The 20,544-nt window shown below is 43.1% G+C and overlaps 1 protein-coding gene across 10 annotated transcripts in view; it reads left to right on the top strand.

Moving 5' to 3' along the window:
* Window positions 1-20,544, top strand: part of LOC112241913 (guanine nucleotide exchange factor DBS) — a 103,487-nt gene that overhangs the window by 15,523 nt on the left and 67,420 nt on the right. Inside the window, exon 1 of one of the 10 annotated variants that reach the window (XM_042319859.1) lies at window positions 9,773-10,213. The exons of the other annotated variants lie outside the window; for them this stretch is intronic. Coding sequence (XP_042175793.1) covers window positions 10,174-10,213 — 40 coding nt within the window. The 5' untranslated portion in view covers window positions 9,773-10,173. Of the gene's footprint in view, window positions 1-9,772; window positions 10,214-20,544 lie in introns of those variants that run through there. 10 annotated transcript variants of the gene reach the window in all.

Raw genomic sequence — 20,544 nt, 5'->3', positions numbered from 1 at the left:
TACAGTGATGCTCCACTGCATGTATAACCTTGCCTTGCTGAAATGTATGCAGCTTGCTCCATGACTCCATGTTTATTTGTACCAGTTTCTTTCTCCATGAAGGTCTTGTAGATATTTAGAGTGACTGAGTCTGGCTCTCACTAAATGTCACTGCTCATTGCAACCTCTCTCTGTTCCCCAGTAGTCAACATTATGGGCTGTATGAAATGGAAGGGGTTGATGTATGTGTGTACTACATGTGTCTCCTCCCCCAGCAGCTCTGTTAAAACCATTATCTCTGTTAAACCCACCTGTCGTATTAACCCTGAAATGTCCCCCTGGGTTTCAGAGCTCTGTGTTGCAGAGTAGGGGGGGGGGGAAAGGGGGGAAAAATACTGTCACCACCTTCCTTCCAAGGTTCATGAACAGAGTAAGACTTTGTCAAATAAGTCTCTCTTTCTCTCTCACTCACTACCTCTCTCACTAACTACCTCTCTCACTAACTAACTACCTCTCTCACTAACTACCTCTCTCACTAACTAACTACCTCTCTCACTAACTAACTACCTCTCTCACTAACTACCTCTCTCACTAACTAACTACCTCTCTCACTAACTAACTACCTCTCTCACTAACTACCTCTCTCACTAACTAACTACCTCTCTCACTAACTAACTACCTCTCTCACTAACTACCTCTCTCACTAACTAACTACCTCTCTCACTCACTACCTCTCTCACTAACTTACTACCTATCTCACTAACTAACTACCTCTCTCACTCACTATCTCTCTCACTAACTACCTCTCTCACTAACTACCTCTCTCACTCACTACCTCTCACACTAACTACCTCTCTCACTCACTACCTCTCTCACTAACTAACTACCTCTCTCACTCACTACCTCTCTCACTAACTAACTACCTCTCTCACTAACTAACTACCTCTCTCACTAACTAACTACCTCTCTCACTAACTAACTACCTCTCTCACTAACTAACTCTCTCTCTCACTCACTACCTCTCTCACTCACTACCTCTCTCACTCACTACCTCTCTCACTCTCTTTCTCCCTCTTCACCCTTCATTATTCATTACTTTATTGCAAAGCTTAAATACCACAGTAGTCCACCCCTCTCCGTCGCCATCTCCAGATAGTGGAGGCATTGGATCAACGTACTTGTCTCTGTCTTTATGACTGACACTACTAACCTCAGCCACCCCTGTCCCCGGGTCACAGAGCAAACACACGTCTCTCACACAAACACGTTCATTTGGTTTTGTATAACATTTGAGACCTAACTGTTTTACGACTACAGCGCCTGTATATAGGGCCAGATAATAGTTTGATAATTTAAATAGAATGGGTAAGAATGGCCTCATTTGTGGTAGAATGGAATCTTTTAACAAGCCATCTATCAATAGCCTCTGAATGACTACATTTTGTCAGAACAGTATCTGTCATTGAGAAGTCCGTTTAGAATCAGGTCTTTGAATGGTTTTGGAAGAATGCACTCTTTGATTGAGATAGTTGGAGAGAGACAGACAGACAGACAGACAGACAGACAGACAGACAGACAGACAGACAGACAGACAGACAGACAGACAGACAGACAGACAGACAGACAGACAGACAGACAGACAGACAGACAGACAGACAGACAGACAGACAGACAGACAGACAGACAGGCATTGCTGGAATGCCTACAAGGCAGTACAAGGCAGTCGCCGGAGTCGCCTCTTCACTGTTGACGTTGAGACTGGTGTTTTGCGGGTACTATTTAATGAAGCTGCCAGTTGAGGACTTGTGAGGCGTCTGTTTCTCAAACTAGACACTCTAATGTACTTGTCCTCTTGCTCAGTTGCGCACCGGGGCCTCCCACTCCTCTTTTTATTCTGGTTAGATCCAGTTTGCGCTGTTCTGTGAAGGGAGTAGTACACAGCGTTGTACGAAATCTTAATTTCTCGCATGGAATAGCCTTCATTTCTCAGAACAAGAATAGACTGATGAGTTTCAGAAGAATGGTCTTTGTTTCTAGACATTTTGAGCCTGTAATCGAACCCACAAAGTCTGATGCTCTAGATACTCAACTAGTCTAAAGAAGGAGCATTTTATTGCTTCTTTAATCAGAACAACAGTTTTCAGCTGTGCTAACATAATTGCAGGATTTTATAATGATCAATTAGCTTTTTTAAAATGATAAACTTGGATTAGCTAACACAACATGCCATTGGAACACAGGAGTGAGTGATGGTTGCTGATAATGGGCCTCTGTATGCCTATGTAGATATTCTATTTACTACATTAACAATGTCTACACTGTATTTCTGATCAATTTGATGTTAATTATTTTTATGCTTTTCTTTGAAAAACAAGGACATATCTAAGTGACCCCAAACTTTTGAACAGAAGTGAATGTTTAGACCCAAGGTTGACAGGGGAGAGAGTGTAGGAATCACACATGAAGGAGCTGTCAGATATATGTTAATGGGAAAATATGAAGGGAGGGACGGAGATGGATACAAGGATATGGGTGGAGGGGGAGAGAGAGTGGAATCTGGAGGATGGATGGAGGGAGAGACAAATAGCAGAAGTATGGAGGGAGAGTTGAAGGTGTGTTTGAGGCCAATGGAGGGGAAAGAGGGACATCTGTTGGGATTTCTCTGGAGGAGGTAGAGAGATACCACTGTTTCTCCTGCTGCTGCTACTGGTTACAATGTAAGTGTTACAGCACAGCTCTCTCTCCGTCTCTCTCTCTTTCACTCTCTCTCCCTTTCTCTCTCTTTCACTCTCTCTGTCTCTTGCTCTCTCGCTCTCTTTCTCTCACCGGCATCTGTCTCTCTCACCACCTCTCTGTTTTAACTTCCAACTCTCTTTTCCCCTGACCGTATGTCAATCTCTGGTCGACTAAATCTCTCTATTCCTCTCTCTGTTTTGGCTGTGATCAGTCTTTATGTGAAGGATCTATTTTCTCCCTAGTGTTTTTTCTCTCTCCCATCTCATTTGAATCCCTCTCTACAGACTCTGTGTTGTGGATGACAAGGAAATGTCCAGATGTATTTTATCTGTCCACTGTGGCTATGGAAATCCAGTGTTGACATTGATGCATTTAATAATTCCTTCAGTGTCATCATGACCAGAGCACTCAAACCTTGTATTCATCATGTACACTACCGGTCAAAACCTACTCATTCAAGGGTTTTTCATGAGTTGTACTATTTTCTACATTGTAGAAAAATTGTGAAAACATCAAAACTATGGAATAACACATATGGAATCATGTAGTAACCAAAAAAGTGTTAAACAAATATATATATTTGAGATTTGAGATTCTTCAAAAAGCCACCCTTTGCGTTGATGACAGCTTTGCACACTCTTGGCATTCTCTTATCCAGCTTCATGAGGTAGTCACCTGGAGTGAATTTCAATTAACATGTGTGCCTTTTTAAAAGTTAATTTGTTGAATTTCTTTCCTTCTTCATGCGTTTGAGTCAGTCATTTGTGTTGTGACAAGGTAGGGATGGTATACAGAAGACAGCCCTATTTGGTAAAAGACCAAGTCCATATTATGGCAAGAACAGCTCAAATAAGCAAAGAGAAACAACAGTTCATCATTACTTTATTAAGGCATGAAGGTCAGTCAATCCGGAAAATTTCAAGTGCAGTCGCAAAAACCATGAAGTGCTATGATGAAACTGGCTCTCATGAGGACCAACACAGGAAAGGACCCAGAGTTACCACTGCTGCAGAGAATAAGTTCATTAGAGGTACCAGCCTCAGAAATTGCAGCCCAAATAAATGCTTCAGAGTTCAAGTAACAGACACATCTCCACATCAACTGTTCAGAGGAGACTGCGTGAATCGGGCCTTCATGGTCAAATTGCTGCAAAGAAACCACTACTAAAGGACACCAATAATAAGAAGAGGCTTGCTTGGGCCAAGAAACACGAGCAGTGGAAATTTGTCCTCCAAATAGGAAATTTTTGGTTCCAACCACTGTGTCTTTGTGAGACGCAGTGTAGGTGAACGTTTGATCTCCACATGTGTGGTTCGCCCCATAAAGCATGGAGGAGGAGGTGTGATGGTGTGAGGGTGTTTTGCTGGTGACACTGTCTGAGATTTATTTAGAATTTAAGGCACACTTAACCAGCATGGCTACCACAGCATTCTGCAGCAATACGCCATCCCATCTGGTTTGGGCTTAGTGAGACTATCATTTGTTTTTCAACAGGACAATGACCCAATACACCTCCAGGCTGTGTAAGGGCTATTTGACCAAGAAGGAGGGTGATGGAGTGCTGCATCAGATGACCTGCCCTCCACAATACCCTGACCTCAATCCAATTGAGATGGTTTGGGATGAGTCGGACCGCAGAGTGAAGAAAAAACAGCCAACAAGTGTTCAGCATAGTTGGGAACTCTTCAAAACTGTTGGAAAGGCATTCCAGGAGAAGCTGGTTGAGAGAATGCCAATAGTGTGCAAAGCTGTCATCAAGGCAAAGGGTGGCTATTTGAAGAATCTGAAATATAAAATATATTTTGATTTGTTTAACACTTTTTTGGTTACTACATGATTCCATATGTGTATTGATGTCTTCACTATTATTCTACCATGTAGAAAATAGTACAATTAAAGGAAAACCCTTGAATGAGTAGGTGTCCTAAAACTTTTGACCGGTAGTGTAGTGCACTACTTTAGAACACTACTTTAGAACACTACTTTTGAACACTACTTTTGAACACTACTTGAGTCCTGGGTCAATAGTAGTGCCATATGTGGGGATAAGTGTGTGATCCTGTGATTTAGGACTTATCCATGATGTTGTAAAATCTATACATGAGGAAGCCATGGAAAGAGGAACAGGATCAAATCAACATGACCATACAGAAGAGGAACCAGATGCTGTGAAACAATGGGTTCATTTAATACTGTGTACCATACTCCTACCATACCCCGTTCAAATGCACTTCAATCTGTTGTCTTGTCCATTCACCCTCACACATACACAATCCATGTCTGTTGTCACTTTAACCTGTCTCCTCCACTTCATCTACACTGATTTGAAGTGGATTTAACAAGTGACATCAATAAGGGATTATAGCTTTCACCTGAATTCACCTGGTCAGTCTGTCATGGAAAGATCATTAGTGTGACTAACCCACTAATGTTTGACTCCTCACACACAAACATGAGCTGTACAGTAAACCCAGGTTTAGCCTCTGTGTGTGTGTGTGTGTGTGTGTGTGTGTGTGTGTGTGTGTGTGTGTGTGTGTGTGTGTGTGTGTGTGTGTGTGTGTGTGTGTGTGTGTGTGTGTGTGTGTGTGTGTGTGTGTGTGTGTGTGTGTGTGTGTGTGCGCATAGTTCCTGGGTTACAATAACAGAAACGTCTATTTGCAAATGTACTCCTCGTTCTGAAGAAAATAATTCCGAGCAACACACATAAACACATAATGGATGTGGGCTATTAGTGGACAGATGTTTGATTTCCTGTGCAGTGAGGATGTGGTCTTATCTGATTGTCTTCGGGGAGGCCTGAACCAGGGTCTGGCCCATTCAGACCACCTAAAGAGAGAGTGACATGTGACTCTAATTCTCCTTCTGCACTATGGCTCACGAAAATAATTTGTCAGAAATCCACTCTTTTTGCCACATCATCCTCCTGCGTTACTCTGTATGTCATTGTGACATTATCACTGATACTGGCTGACGTTCCTAGAGGCAGAGGGGTGGAGGCAGAGAGGTGGAGACAGAGAAGTGGAGACAGATGGTGGAGACAGATGGTGGAGACAGAGAGGTGGAGATAGATGGTGGAGACAGAGAGGTGGAGACAGAGAGGTGGAGATAGATGGTGGAGACAGAGAGGTGGCGATAGATGGTGGAGACAGAGAGGTGGAGATAGATGGTGGAGACAGAGAGGTGGAGACAGAGAGGTGGAGACAGAGAGGTGGAGACAGAGAGGTGGAGATAGATGGTGGAGACAGAGAGGTGGAGACAGAGAGGTGGAGATAGATGGTGGAGACAGAGAGGTGGAGATAGATGGTGGAGACAGAGAGGTGGAGACAGAGAGGTGGAGACAGAGAGGTGGAGACAGAGAGGTGGAGATAGATGGTGGAGACAGAGATCCAGGACCTCTAATGGTTTCTGTGTCCAGAGGTAGAATCTATCTTTATGTCAGTATCTATGCTCTGTATTCCTGGTGGGAATCAACACCTGATATACAGTTGAAATCAGAAGTTTACATACACCTTAGCCAAATAAATTTAAACTCAGTTTTTCACAATTCCTGACATTTAATCCTAGTAACAATTCCCTCTTTTAGGTCGGTTAGGATCACCACTTTATTTTAAGAATGTGAAATGTCAGAATAATAGCAGAGAGAATGATTTATTTCAGTTATTAATTCTTTCATCACATTCCCAGTGGGTCAGAAGTGTACATACACTCAATTAGTATTTGGTAGCATTGCCTTTAAATTGTTTAACTTGGGTCAAACGTTTCGGGTAGCCTTCCACAAGCTTCCCACAATAAATTGGGTGAATTTTTGCCCATTCCTCCTGACAGAGCTGGTGTAACTGAGTCAGGTTTGTAGGCCTCCTTGCTCGCACACGCTTTTTCAGTTCTGCTCACAAATGTTCTTTGGGATTGAGGTCAGGGCTTTGTGATGGCCACTCCAATACCTTGACTTAACTAAGTAAGCCGTAAGCCATTTTGCCACAACTTTGGAAGTATGCTTGGGGTCATTGTCCATTTGGAAGACCCATTTGCGACCAAGCTTTCACTTCCTGACTGATGTCTTGAGATGTTGCTTCAATATGTCCACATAATGTTCCCCCCTCTTGATGCCATCTATTTTGTGAAGTGCACCAGTCCCTCCTGCAGCAAAGCACCCCCACAACATGATGCTGCCACCTCCGTGCTTCACGGTTGGGATGGTGAACTTTGGCTTGCCTCCCCCTTTCTCCTCCAAACATAATGATGGTCATTATGGCCAAACAGTTCTATTTTTGTTTCATCAGACCAGAGGACATTTCTCCAAAAGTACGATCTTTGTCCCCATGTGCAGTTGTAAACCGTAGTCTGGCTTTTTTTATGGTGGTTTTGGAGCAGTGGCTTCTTCCTTGCTGAGCGGCCTTTCAGGTTATGTCGATATAGGACTCGTTTTACTGTGGATGTAGATACTTTGTACCGGTTACCTCCAGCATCTTCACAAGGTCCTTTTCTGTTGTTCTGGGACTGATTTGCACTTTTCGCACCAAAGTACGTTCATCTCTAGAAGACAGAACGCATCTCCTTCCTGAGTGGTATGACAGCTGCCAGGTCCCATGGTGTTTATACTTGCGTACTATTGTTTGTACAGATGAACGTAGTACCTTCAGGCGTTTGGAAATTGTTCCCTAGGATGAACCAGAGGTCTCCAATTTTTTTCTGAGGTCTTGGCTGATTTCTTTTGATTTTCCCATGATGTCAAGCAAATAGGAACTGAGTTTGAAGGTAGGCCTTGAAATACATCCACAGGTACACCTCCAATTGACTCAAATGATGTCAATTAGCCTATCAGAAGCTTCTAAAGCCATGACATCCTTTTCTGGAATTTTCCAAGCTGTTTTAAAGCACAATCAACTTAGTGTATGTAAACTTCTGACCCCCTGGAATTGTGACACAGTGAATTATAAGTGAAATAATCTGTCTGTAAACAATTGTTGGAAAAATGACTTGTGTCATGCACAAAGTAGATGTCCTAACCAACTTGACAAAACTATAGTTTGTTAACAAGAAATTTGTGGAGTGGTTGAAAAACTAGTTTTAATGACTCCAACTTAAGTGTATGTAAAGTTCCTGCTTCAACTGTACCTGCTGCCAGCCACACCTATTGTAATGGCCTGCACCCTGAAGGTTTGATGATATATTGTACTGGGCATTGATATGATATCTTTGTGGGACCTGCCAGGGGCGTGATGACTGTGTATCTTGGTGTGTCAGAGGGCACCATGCTAAGTATGCAAGGTGGATGGATGAGAGCTGTTACTAAGTTTGTGTGTTCGTATCAGCAGCTGCTTGACTAACACTGGGACTGTCCAATCACCTCCGGGCATAAGTAACCAACCAACCAGCAGCCAGGGAAGAAACCCGATGTCACAGAAAGTGACAATTACAAGGGTGTATATGGTATTTAATTAACGTGTTTCAGTCTCGTGAAGTTTCCAACCTTCAGAAACCCACCTTTCTAACTTCTGGTGTTCCTGTTCCTCTGTCGTCTCTACTTCTTTTCGTCAGCTTAGGTTTCAGCTTTGAAATCCCACGATAAAAGGTCTCGCTCCTGTGATCAGTCACTCAATACTTCTTAATCGATATCTGTTATCAGCCACTGAGCCACACAGTGGGCAGACAGCCTGGCCTGTCTGGGTCAGTGATAGGCTCATACAGCAATCACAGACATCGCTGCTCTCTCTGTGATGTCACAAGCTGGCTTTCCTAAAAGTGGCATTATGTGCACATGCACCAAGAGTATCTTTGTGATGTCACTGAACAGCAATTTTGAGTTGATCCCCACTTGTCTTTATGATGTCACAGAAATGTTTACCAGTAGCTATGTTCCCTTCTCTTTGTGATTTCACAACCGCTAGCATTACGGATGTGTTCGCAAATTCTACTCCGATTTCAGAGCACTCTCGCCTGAGTGTGCCAGAGCGCAGAATAACTGGTGAATTTACCAACGCTCAACACCTGTTGAATATGACCGGTGTCAGTAAAAGTCGGCAAAAAAAAGTGTCATTAAATTGTTGCCTGCAGCAGTTACAATCACCAACGCTCTGGATAACAATGTTAGCCAGTTAGCTTGGATGCTTGTCTCCGCTGTGAGGTCAGAAGGCTCGGATCAACCCTACTCCTCGGCCAGAGCGTCTAGTGTGCACTCTGAATGCTCCGAGAGCGAAACACTCTGAATTTACAAACGCCCAGAGGGCACTCTGAGCATACTCTGAAACTCCAGATTGAATTTACAAACGCACCCTACATTTCTATCAGTAGTGCTCTTCTGCGATGTTACAACCTCTCTGTGTGATGTCACCAACCTTGCACCATAAACCATGAGATATACTGTATGTACCTCTCTCTGTGATGTCACAGCATGTTGTGTGGGGTATGTCTGTGCTGCTGTCTTCACAGAGAGGGATTTAATAGATGATGTATGTGTAGTGACTGGGAGGGATGAATCATAAGCCCCTCCTGTCCTGGAATCACTTATACTCCTGATTGGTTAAAACCATTGATTTTGCAGTGTTTGGACATACTGCATAACAGACGTAATACCAGCAAAAGAGTGAGAGAGAGAGAGAGAGAGAGAGAGAGAGAGAGAGAGAGAGAGAGAGAGAGAGAGAGAGAGAGAGAGAGAGAGAGAGAGAGAGAGAGAGAGAGAGAGAGAGAGAGAGAGAGAGAGAGAGAGAGAGAGAGAGAGAGAGAGAGAGAGAGAGAGAGAGAGAGAGAGAGAGACACAGAGAGAGAGACACAGAGAGAGAGAGTAGAGAGACACAGAGAGAGAGAGACAGTGAGAGAGAGAGAGAGACACAGAGAGAGAGAGAGAGAGACACAGAGAGAGAGAGTAAGAGAGAGAGAGAGAGAGAGAGAGAGAGAGAGAGAGAGAGAGAGAGAGAGAGAGAGAGAGAGAGAGAGAGAGAGAGAGAGAGTAAGAGAGAGAGAGAGAGAGACACACAGTGAGGGAGAGATAAAGACACAGAGGCACACACAGAGAGATAGAGACACACAGAGAGAGAGAATCACACACTCAGCCAACTAATCCATAGCCTCCTCCACATAAAAGACACAAGGCGTACACTCCCACCCAACCAGGATGTTAGAATTTATGTGATTCAATATTTCGTTTTTTTTGCTTCATCTTTTGATACATGCTGTGTGTGAGAGAACTCTGTGCAGTTATACACTGAGGCAGAGGATGTCACCTGATCGGTCCCCACATCGCCAAACTAAGAACCGGGGGGGGGGTCTAAGACTCTTTACAGCACTGCTTCCATACTTACAGAGTATATGTGTGTAAGGGGGTGTGTCTGTAGAGAGAGGGAAACAGAAAGTGACAGACATGATGGTGTGTGTTTCTGGATACGGCTGCAACAACGGTTAACAGTATCAGTACTCAGAGAAGGTGAGCCTGGCTGGGTATACCTCTGAGCAGAGTGTACCATGACATCACCACGCTGGCTGGAGCTCGAGCACAGGACAGGTACTGGCTGGTCTTACTGTCTGTCTTTAGGTTGGTCGGTTGTCTGTCTGTACACCCGTGTACATGTTGAGGTAACACTTTATCTGCACAGTCCCATGTAGATGGTTTGTAAATGTTCAGTAGATGTTCAGTAACTGTCAACAACATTTCAACTAAGTATCCCCTAACCCTAACCTTAACCCTTATCTTAACCATAAACCTTACCCTAACCTTAACCCTTATCTTAACCATAAACCTTACCCTAACCTTAACCCTTATCTTAACCATAAACCTTACCCTAACCTTAACCCTTATCTTAACCATAAACCTTACCCTAACCTTAACCCTTATCTTAACCATAAACCTTACCCTAACCTTAACCCTTATCTTAACCATAAACCTTACCCTAACCTTAACCCTTATCTTAACCATAAACCTTACCCTAACCTTAACCCTTATCTTAACCATAAACCTTACCCTAACCTTAACCCTTATCTTAACGATAAACCTTACCCTAACCTTAACCCTTATCTTAACCATAAACCTTACCCTAACCTTAACCCTTACCCTAACCCTTTTCTAAACCTAACCGTAACCTTAGCAAGCATCTGTTTATCGACAGATAGTTCTGTATAACAATCTGCAGATCATATGTATGGGACTATACAAATCAAGTGTGACCCATGTTGCTTACAGTAGACCATGGACATTGTTGAAGTGACTATCATGTGATGTTTTGGTTCTTTATAATATTGTAGTTGGCTGCTCTGATAATGCTTATTTTTTGTATAACGTGTCAGTTTGGAGAGTCTCTGTGTTGACATAGTGTTGAAGTGGCAGGAACACACACACCCAGGAAGCTCACAGAAAAGACGGTCTATGTTCACTGTAGCTCCCCTTCCATCTCTCTGTTTGCCGTGAGATTCTGTGACCTTGTTGCTCTAGAACCCTCAAACTCAACTCTGGAACCTCCATGCTACTTCCACTGCGGTTTTTTTCTTCATTTCTTCCATCTAATCAGGGACTGACATAGACCTGGGACACCAGGTGTGTGCAACTAACTATCAGGTAGAACAGAAAACCAGCCAGCTCTGGACATCGTAGGGTATACCTTGTCTCTTTCAATGAAAATTCTCACTTTATCTGTAGAGGGAATGGGATGAATGGATATGGGAAGAGAGACGGAGGTATGCTCTTCTTCGGAAAATATAAATGTTGGAGTGTTACGTAACTGTAGTGGTCCTACCCTTAAACTGATGTAAGGGAAGGCTTGGCATACTAAAACCTAGTATTGTGTACCGTAGCAGCTTCTGTCTACCAAAACCTAGTATTGTGTACCGTAGCAGCTTCTGTCTACTAAAACCTAGTATTGTGTACCGTAGCAGCTTCTGTCTACCAAAACCTAGTATTGTGTACCGTAGCAGCTTCTGTCTACTAAAACCTAGTATTGTGTACCGTAGCAGCTTCTGTCTACTAAAACCTAGTATTGTGTACCGTAGCAGCTTCTGTCTACCAAAACCTAGTATTGTGTACCGTAGCAGCTTCTGTCTACCAAAACCTAGTATTGTGTACCGTAGCAGCTTCTGTCTACCAAAACCTAGTATTGTGTACCGTAGCAGCTTCTGTCTACTAAAACCTAGTATTGTGTACCGTAGCAGCTTCTGTCTACCAAAACCTAGTATTGTGTACCGTAGCAGCTTCTGTCTACCAAAACCTAGTATTGTGTACCGTAGCAGCTTCTGTCTACCAAAACCTAGTATTGTGTACCGTAGCAGCTTCTGTCTACTAAAACCTAGTATTGTGTACCGTAGCAGCTTCTGTCTACTAAAACCTAGTATTGTGTACCGTAGCAGCTTCTGTCTACCAAAACCTAGTATTGTGTACCTTAGCAGCTTCTGTCTACCAAAATCTACTACTGTGTACCTTAGCAGCTTCTGTCTACCAAAATCTACTATTGTGTACCTTAGCAGCTTCTGTCTACCAAAATCTACTATTGTGTACCTTTGCAGCACTTCCCTTCCTCCTTTGTTTTTACAAGTTCATCGCTATACATGCACTACAGTTCAAAAGTTTGTGGTCACTCAGAAATGTCCTTGTTTTTGAAAGAAATGTTTTGTCCATTAAAATAACATCAAATTGATCAGAAATACAGTGTAGACATTGCTAACGTTGTAAATTACTTTTGTAGCTGGAAACAGCAGATTTCTATGAATATCTACATAGGTGTACAGAGGCCCAATATCAGCAACCATCACTCACTCCTGTGTTCCAATGGCACATTGTGTTAGCTAATCCAAGTTTATAATTTTAAAAGTCTAATTGATCATTAGAAAACCCTTTTGCAATTATGTTAGCACCGCTGAAAACTGTTGTCCTGATTAAAGAAGCAATAAAACGATCCTTCTTCAGACTAGTTGAGTATCTGGAGCATCAGCATTTGTGGGTTCGATTACAGGCTCAACATGACCAGAAACAAAGAACTTTCTTCTGAAACTCGTCAGTCTATTTGAGAAATTGCCAAGAAAATGAAGATCTTGTACAAAGCTTGTGTACTACTCCCTTCACAGAATAGCACAAACTGGCTCTAACCAGATAGGAAGAGGAGTGGGAGGCCCCGGTGCACAACTGAGCAAGAGGAAAAGCACATTAGAGTGTCTAGTTTGAGAAACAGACTCCTCACAAGTCCTCAACTGGCAGCTTCATTAAATAGTAACAGCAAAACACCAGTCTCAACGTCAACAGTGAAGAGGCGACTCCGGGATGCTGGCCTTCTAGGCAGAGTTGCAAAGAAAAAGCCATGTCTCAGACTGGCCAATAAAAAGAAAAGATTAAGATGGGCAAAATAACACATACACTGGACAGAGGAGTGGTCAGCACAGTCACGGGATCTCAACCCTATTGAGCTGTTGTGGGAGCAGCTTGACCCTATGGTACGTAAGAAGTGCCCATCAAGCCATTCCAATTTGTGTGAGGTGCTTCAGGAAGCATGGTGTGAAATCTCTTCAGATTTCCTCAACAAATTGACAACTAGAATGCCAAAGGTCTGCAAAGCTGTAATTTCTGAGGATTCTTTGACGAAAGCAAAGTTTGAAGGACACAGTTATTATTTCAATTAAAAATCATTATTTATAACCTTGTCAACATCATGACTATATTTCCTATTCATTTTGCAACAAATTTCCTGTATGTTTTCATGGAAAATGACCCCAAACTTTAGAACAGTAGTGTTTGTACAGTACATGTTGACATATGGTGACCAATACTTTGTAAAACATTTGGATGAAACATTATAATTTTTTTTAAAGATTCATTCTCTTTAAATGCATTTTCAATAATTACAGTAGTCTGGAAATATTCTAAGATTCTTTTGTAGGTTTATAATAATTAATAATTATCTTACATGTCATTAAATAAATATAAAATCCCAGAATGCATCATTACAGGATGTAAGGGGTCAACCTAATCTTATGACAAAATAAGATTAATGAATAATGAAACTATATTTCCTTTAATTCAAATTAAATTCAAATCAAATCAATTTATTTATCCCGTGCGCCGAATACAACAGGTTCACCTTAGAGTGAAATGCTTACTTACATGCCCTAACCAACAGTGACATTTTTAAGTAAGAAATAGGTATTAGATGAACAATAGATAAGTAAAGAGGAAAAAGACAGGATAAAATAACAGAAGTGGTTAGTCAGGCTGATTTAGGTAGTATGTACATGTAGATATGGTTAAAGTGACTATGCATATATGATAAACAGAGAGTAGCAGTAGTGTAAAAGAGGGGTTGGCGGGTGGTGGGTAGCGGGACACAATCCAGATAGTCCGGGTAGCCAGTGTGTGGGGGCACCGGTTAGTCGGGATAATTGCTTCCTGTGGGGTGTGTATTAATTGAAATGAGTGCGTTGAATTCAATTCAATTCAGAAATTCTGAATTGACACCAACTACTCAAAGCAAATCAAATCTATTTATATAGCCCTTCGTACATCAGCTGATATCTCAAAGTGCTGTTACAGAAACCCAGCCTAAAACCCCAAACAGCAAGCAATGCAGGTGTAGAATACTCCTTTCATCTCCACACTGTCATATAATACGTTAGTGAGGTTCAGATCAGGTATTTTACAGGTACCACATACATTATGTTCAGTATAAATATGTGGCCCATGTAGCTATCACCAAGCTTCAACCATCTGAGCCTTGGGAACCATGAGCCAAGCCCTGCTTAGCGGTTTGAAGTGACATCATGGAAATAGACAGGGTTGGTTGTTGTGGCCCTAGAATGTCTGCCCGGCTGGTTTCTAACATGAAATATGCAAAAGTCTGTAGGAGAATTTTCCATCAAGACTACTTCTCTATTTCTGTCCCTGAATTCAGATAGATAGACACGCACACATCCTCCTATCTGTGTGTCTGTAATCTGTAATCCTATAGCACCATAGAGCATCACTGTGTCTTTCTGTCTGTAATCTGTAATCCTATAGCACCGTAGAGCATCACTGTGACTTTTTGTCTGTGTATCTGTAATCTGTAATCCTATAGCACCATAGAGGATCACTGTGGCTTTCTGTCTGTAATCTGTAATCCTATAGCACCGTTGAGCATCACTGTGTCTTTCTGTCTGTAATCTGTAATCCTATAGCACCGTTGAGCATCACTGTGTCTTTCTGTCTGTAATCTGTAATCCTATAGCACCGTAGAGCATCACTGTGTCTTTCTGTCTGTAATCTGTAATCCTATAGCACCGTAGAGCATCACTGTGACTTTTTGTCTGTGTATCTGTAATCTGTAATCCTATAGCACCATAGAGGATCACTGTGGCTTTCTGTCTGTTTCTATCATCTGTAATCCTATAGCACCATAGAGGAGATCTGTGGCATTCTGTCTGTGTGTCTGTCATCTGTAATCCTATAGCACCGTAGAGCATCACTGTGACTTTCTGTCTGTGTCTATAATCTGTAATCCTATAGCACCGTAGAGAATCACTGTGACTTTCTGTCTGTGTGTCTGTAATCTGTAATCCTATAGCACCGTAGAGCATCACTGTGACTTTCTGTCTGTGTGGCTGTAATCTGTAATCCTATAGCACCGTAGAGCATCACTGTGACTTTCTGTCTGTGTGTCTATAATCTTTAATCCTATAGCACCGTAGAGCATCACTGTGGCTTTCTGTCTGTGTGTCTGTCATCTGTAATCCTATAGCACCATAGAGAATCACTGTGGCTTTCTGTCTGTGTGGCTGTAATCTGTAATCCTATAGCACCATAGAGAATCACTGTGGCTTTCTGTCTGTGTGTCTGTCATCTGTAATCTTATAGCACCATAGAGGAGATCTGTGGCATTCTGTCTGTGTGTCTGTCATCTGTAATCTTATAGCACCATAGAGGAGATATGTGGCATTCTGTCTGTGTGTCTGTCATCTGTAATCCTATAGCACCATAGAGCATCACTGTGGCTTTCTGTCTGTGTGGCTGTAATCTTTAATCTTATAGCACCATAGAGAATCACTGTGGCTTTCTGTCTGTGTGGCTGTAATCTGTAATCTTATAGCACCGTAGAGCATCACTGTGACTTTTTGTCTGTGTATCTGTAATCCTATAGCACCATAGAGGATCACTGTGGCTTTCTGTCTGTGTGGCTGTAATCTGTAATCCTATAGCACCATAGAGAATCACTGTGGCTTTCTGTCTGTGTGTCTATAATCTTTAATCTTATAGCACCATAGAGGATCACTGTGGCTTTCTGTCTGTTTCTATCATCTGTAATCCTATAGCACCATAGAGGAGATCTGTGGCATTCTGTCTGTGTGTCTGTCATCTGTAATCCTATAGCACCGTAGAGCATCACTGTGACTTTCTGTCTGTGTGGCTATCATCTGTAATCCTATAGCACCGTAGAGCATCACTGTGTCTTTCTGTCTGTGTGTCTATAATCTTTAATCCTATAGCACCGTAGAGCATCACTGTGTCTTTCTGTCTGTGTGGCTGTAATCTGTAATCCTATAGCACCATAGAGCATCACTGTGACTTTCTGTCTGTGTGGCTGTAATCTGTAATCTTATAGCACCGTAGAGCATCACTGTGGCTTTCTGTTCCATCGATCTGTTGTGCGCTGCACTGTTGGGCACCCAGTTTCAACAGTAGGACTGTCTCCCACAGTATACACACTACCTGCTCAAATAACTGCTTGAGCATACTGCATAACTGTACATAGCTGTTTCTAAATGGATGCAGATTAATCTCTTTGTTGGATTGGCTGGGAGCAGCATGGGACTGGTGTGTGTGCACTATGGAACCGTCTGGTTTGAGTTTCTAGGTCATCCCAGGGATAGGAGTGAGGTGGATGATACTGGATTTGTGCTGACTTGGCTCTGAGGGTTTGAGGTAAAAGCAGGATCAATAATTTACTAGAAGACCAGTTGACTTGACCTATTTACTAGGAGTCTCCAGTCCTCTTAGGGACAGATCAAAAGGTTGGGTTTTTTTTTGCTTTGGGGAGGGTTGTGTGTTGTTTGTTATTGGGCATAGGGGAGAGTAGTGTGTATTTGTTATTGGGTATTGGAGAGGGTAGTGTGTGTTTGTTATTGGGTATTGGAGAGGGTAGTGTGTGTTTGTTATTGGGCATAGTGGAGGGTAGTGTGTGTTTGTTATTGGGTATTGGAGAGGGTAGTGTGTGTTTGTTATTGGGCATAGTGGAGGGTAGTGTGTGTTTGTTATTGGGGATAGAGGAGGGTAGTGTGTGTTTGTTATTGGGGATAGAGGAGGGTAGTGTGTGTTTGTTATTGGGGATAGAGGAGGGTAGTGTGTGTTTGTTATTGGGCATAGTGGAGGATAGTGTGTGTTTGTTATTGGGCATAGTGGAGGGTAGTGTGTGTTTGTTATTGGGGATAGTGGAGGGTAGTGTGTGTTTGTTATTGGGTATTGGAGAGGGTAGTGTGTATTTGTTATTGGGTATTGGAGAGGGTAGTGTGTGTTTGTTATTGGGTATTGGAGAGGGTAGTGTGTGTTTGTTATTGGGCATAGTGGAGGGTAGTGTGTGTTTGTTATTGGGGATAGAGGAGGGTAGTGTGTGTTTGTTATTGGGCATAGTGGAGGATAGTGTGTGTTTGTTATTGGGCATAGGGGAGGGTAGTGTGTGTTTGTTATTGGGGTCTGAGGAGGGTAGTGTGTGTTTGTTATTGGGCATAGGGGAGGATAGTGTGTGTTTGTTATTGGGCATAGTGGAGGATAGTGTGTGTTTGTTATTGGGGTCTGAGGAGGGTAGTGTGTGTTTGTTATTGGGGTTAGAGGAGGATAGTGTGTGTTTGTTATTGGGCATAGGGGAGGGTAGTGTGTGTTTGTTATTGGGCATAGGGGAGGGTAGTGTGTGTTTGTTATTGGGCATAGGGGAGGGTAGTGTGTGTTTGTTATTGGGCATAGGGGAGGGTAGTGTGTGTTTGTTATTGGGCATAGGGGAGGGTAGTGTGTGTTTGTTATTGGGCATAGGGGAGGGTAGTGTGTGTTTGTTATTGGGCATAGGGGAGGGTAGTGTGTGTTTGTTATTGGGGTCTGAGGAGGGTAGTGTGTGTTTGTTATTGGGCATAGTGGAGGGTAGTGTGTGTTTGTTATTGGGCATAGGGGAGGGTAGTGTGTTTTTTCCCTTGTGGGGCCCCAGTTTTGAGGATCAGCGGGGTGGAGATGTTGTTTCCTACCCTCACCACCTGGGGGTGGCACTTCAGGAAGTCCAGGACCCAGTTGCACAGGCCGGGGTTGAGACCCAGGGTTTCAAGCTTAATGACGAGTTTGGAGGGTACTATGGTGTTAAATGCTGAGCTGTAGTCGATAAACAGCATTCTTACATAGGTATTCCTCTTGTCCAGATGGGTTAGGGCAGTGTGCAGTGTGATTGCGTCGTCTGTGGATCTGTTGGGGCAGTAAGAAAATTGGAGTGGGTCTAGGGTATCAGGTAGGGTGGAGGTGATATGATCCTTGACTAGTCTCTCAAAGCACTTCGTGATGATGGAAGTGAGTGCTACGGGGTGATAGTCGTTTAGCTCAGTTACCTTAGCTTTCTTGGGAATAGGAACACTGGTGGCCCTCTTGAAGCATGTGGGAACAGCAGACTGGGATAGGGATTGATTGAATGTGTCCATAAACACACCAGCCAGCCGGTCTGCACATGCTCTGAGGACAAAGCCGGGGATGCCGTCTGGGCCGGCAGCCTTGCGAGGGTTAACATGTTTAAATGTTTTACTCACGTTGGCTGTGGTGAAGGAGTGTCCGCAGGTTTTTGTAGGGGGCCGTGTCGGTGGCACTGTATTGTCCTCAAAGTGAGCAAACATTGGGGTCCGCGACGGGGCTGGTTTTCTTTTTGTAGTCCGTGATTGACTGTAGACCCTGCCACATACCTCTCGTATCTGAGCCGTTGAATTGTGACTCTTCTTTGTCTCTATACTGATGCTTAGCTTGTTTCATTGCCTTGCTGAGGGAATAACTACACTTCATGTACACTGCTGAGGGAATGTACCTTGCTGAGGGAATAACTACACTTCATGTACACTTCATGTCATGTTTGCAGTCACCTTGCCCTGGTTAAAAGCAGTGGTTCGCGCTTTCAGTTTTGCGCGAATGCTGCCATCAATCCACGGTTTCTGGTTGGGGAAGGTTTTAATAGTCACCGTGGGTACAACATCACCGATGCACTTGCTAATCAACTCGCTCACAGAATCAGCACATTCATGATTGTTGTTGTCACCTCCCATATTACCAAGGCCCTTCTCCCCCAATTGTTCAGATTGGCCGGGCGTCCAGCTCTAGGAAGAGTCTTGGTGGTTCCAAACTTCTTCCATTTAAGAATGATGGAGGCCACTGTGTTCTTGGGGACCTTCAATGCTGCAGAGAGTTTTTGAACCCTTCCCCAGATCTGTGCCTCGACACGGAGCTCTAAGGACAATTCCTTCGACCTCATGGCTTGGTTTTTGCTCTGACATGCACTGTCAATTGTGGAACCTTATATAGACAGGTGTGTGCCTTTCTAAATCATGTCCAATCAATTGAATTTACCACAGATGGACTCCAAGTTATAGAAACATCTCAAGGATGATCAATGGAAATGTATCAACGGACTCATAGCAAAGGGCCTGAATTCTTATGTAAATAAGGTATTTAAAAATATATATATATATATATTTGCAAAAATGTCTAAACCTGTTTTTAATTTAATACATATTTAATACAAGGCTGTAACGTAACAAAATGACGAAAAAGACAAGGGGTCTGAATACTTTCCGAAGGCACAGTATGTGAGAATGTTGTTCATTGACTACAACTCAGCGTTCAATACCATATTGCACTGAAAGCTCATCAATAAGTTCAGGACCCTGGGACTAAACACCTCCCTCTGTAACTGGATCCTGGACTTCCTGACGGGCCGCCCCTAGGTGGTAAGGGGAGGCAAGAACACATCTGCCACACTGATCCTCAACGCGAGCGCCACTCAGGAGTGCATGCTTAGTCCCCTCCTCTACTCCCTGTTCACCCTCGACTACGTGGCCAAGCACAACTCCAACACCATCATTAAGTTTATTAACGACACAACAGTGGTATATCTGATCACCCACAACGATGAGACAGCCTATAGAGAGGAGGTCAGAGTCCTGCCACCCCTTATCTTACCAGACGCCGCTGTTCTATCCTGCCTGTACAGCCGGTACAGCGTATAACCAGTAGGTTGATAGTGTCGTCGTTCAGCCACGACTCCGTGAAGCATAAGATATTACAGTTTTGAATGTCCCATTGGTAGTTTAATCTTGCGAGCAGGTCATCGATTTTATTCTCCAAAGATTGCACGTTTGCTAGCAGAATGGAAGGAAGTGGGGGTTTATTCAATAGCCTACGAATTCTCACTAGGCAGCCTGCCCTTTGGCCCCTTTTTCTCCGCCTCACGGGGATCTGGGCCTGTTGCCGAGACAGCAGTATATCAGGCTCGTCAGACTCGTGAAAGGAAAAAAAGGATTCTGCCAGTCTGTGGTGAGTAATCACAGTCCTGATGTCCAGAAGTTATTTTTGGTCAGAAGAGACGGTAACGGAAACATTATGTACAAAATAAATAAATAAATAAATACGTTTAAAAAAACGCAAATAAACGAACAAAAAACACAATTGTTTGGGACACGTAAAACGTCTGTCTTCTTCTCTGGAAGGCCGAACACACCCCAATTCACGTTGACGGGGCTGTAGTGGAGCGCTCCTAAACAGCTTCTAGCCATAAGACTGCTGAACGTGGCTAATCATGTTTATTATCTATTGTTATCATTGACACTCATTGACTTGGTACTGGTACCCCCTGTATATAGCCATGCTGTTGTTAT

The sequence above is a fragment of the Oncorhynchus tshawytscha genome, linkage group LG03, assembly GCF_018296145.1.
Source record: "Oncorhynchus tshawytscha isolate Ot180627B linkage group LG03, Otsh_v2.0, whole genome shotgun sequence".
In the NCBI taxonomy this organism is placed as follows: domain Eukaryota; kingdom Metazoa; phylum Chordata; class Actinopteri; order Salmoniformes; family Salmonidae; genus Oncorhynchus; species Oncorhynchus tshawytscha.
The sequence above is the reverse complement of the archived record's forward strand: the minus strand, read 5'-3'. Positions and strand labels throughout refer to the sequence as shown.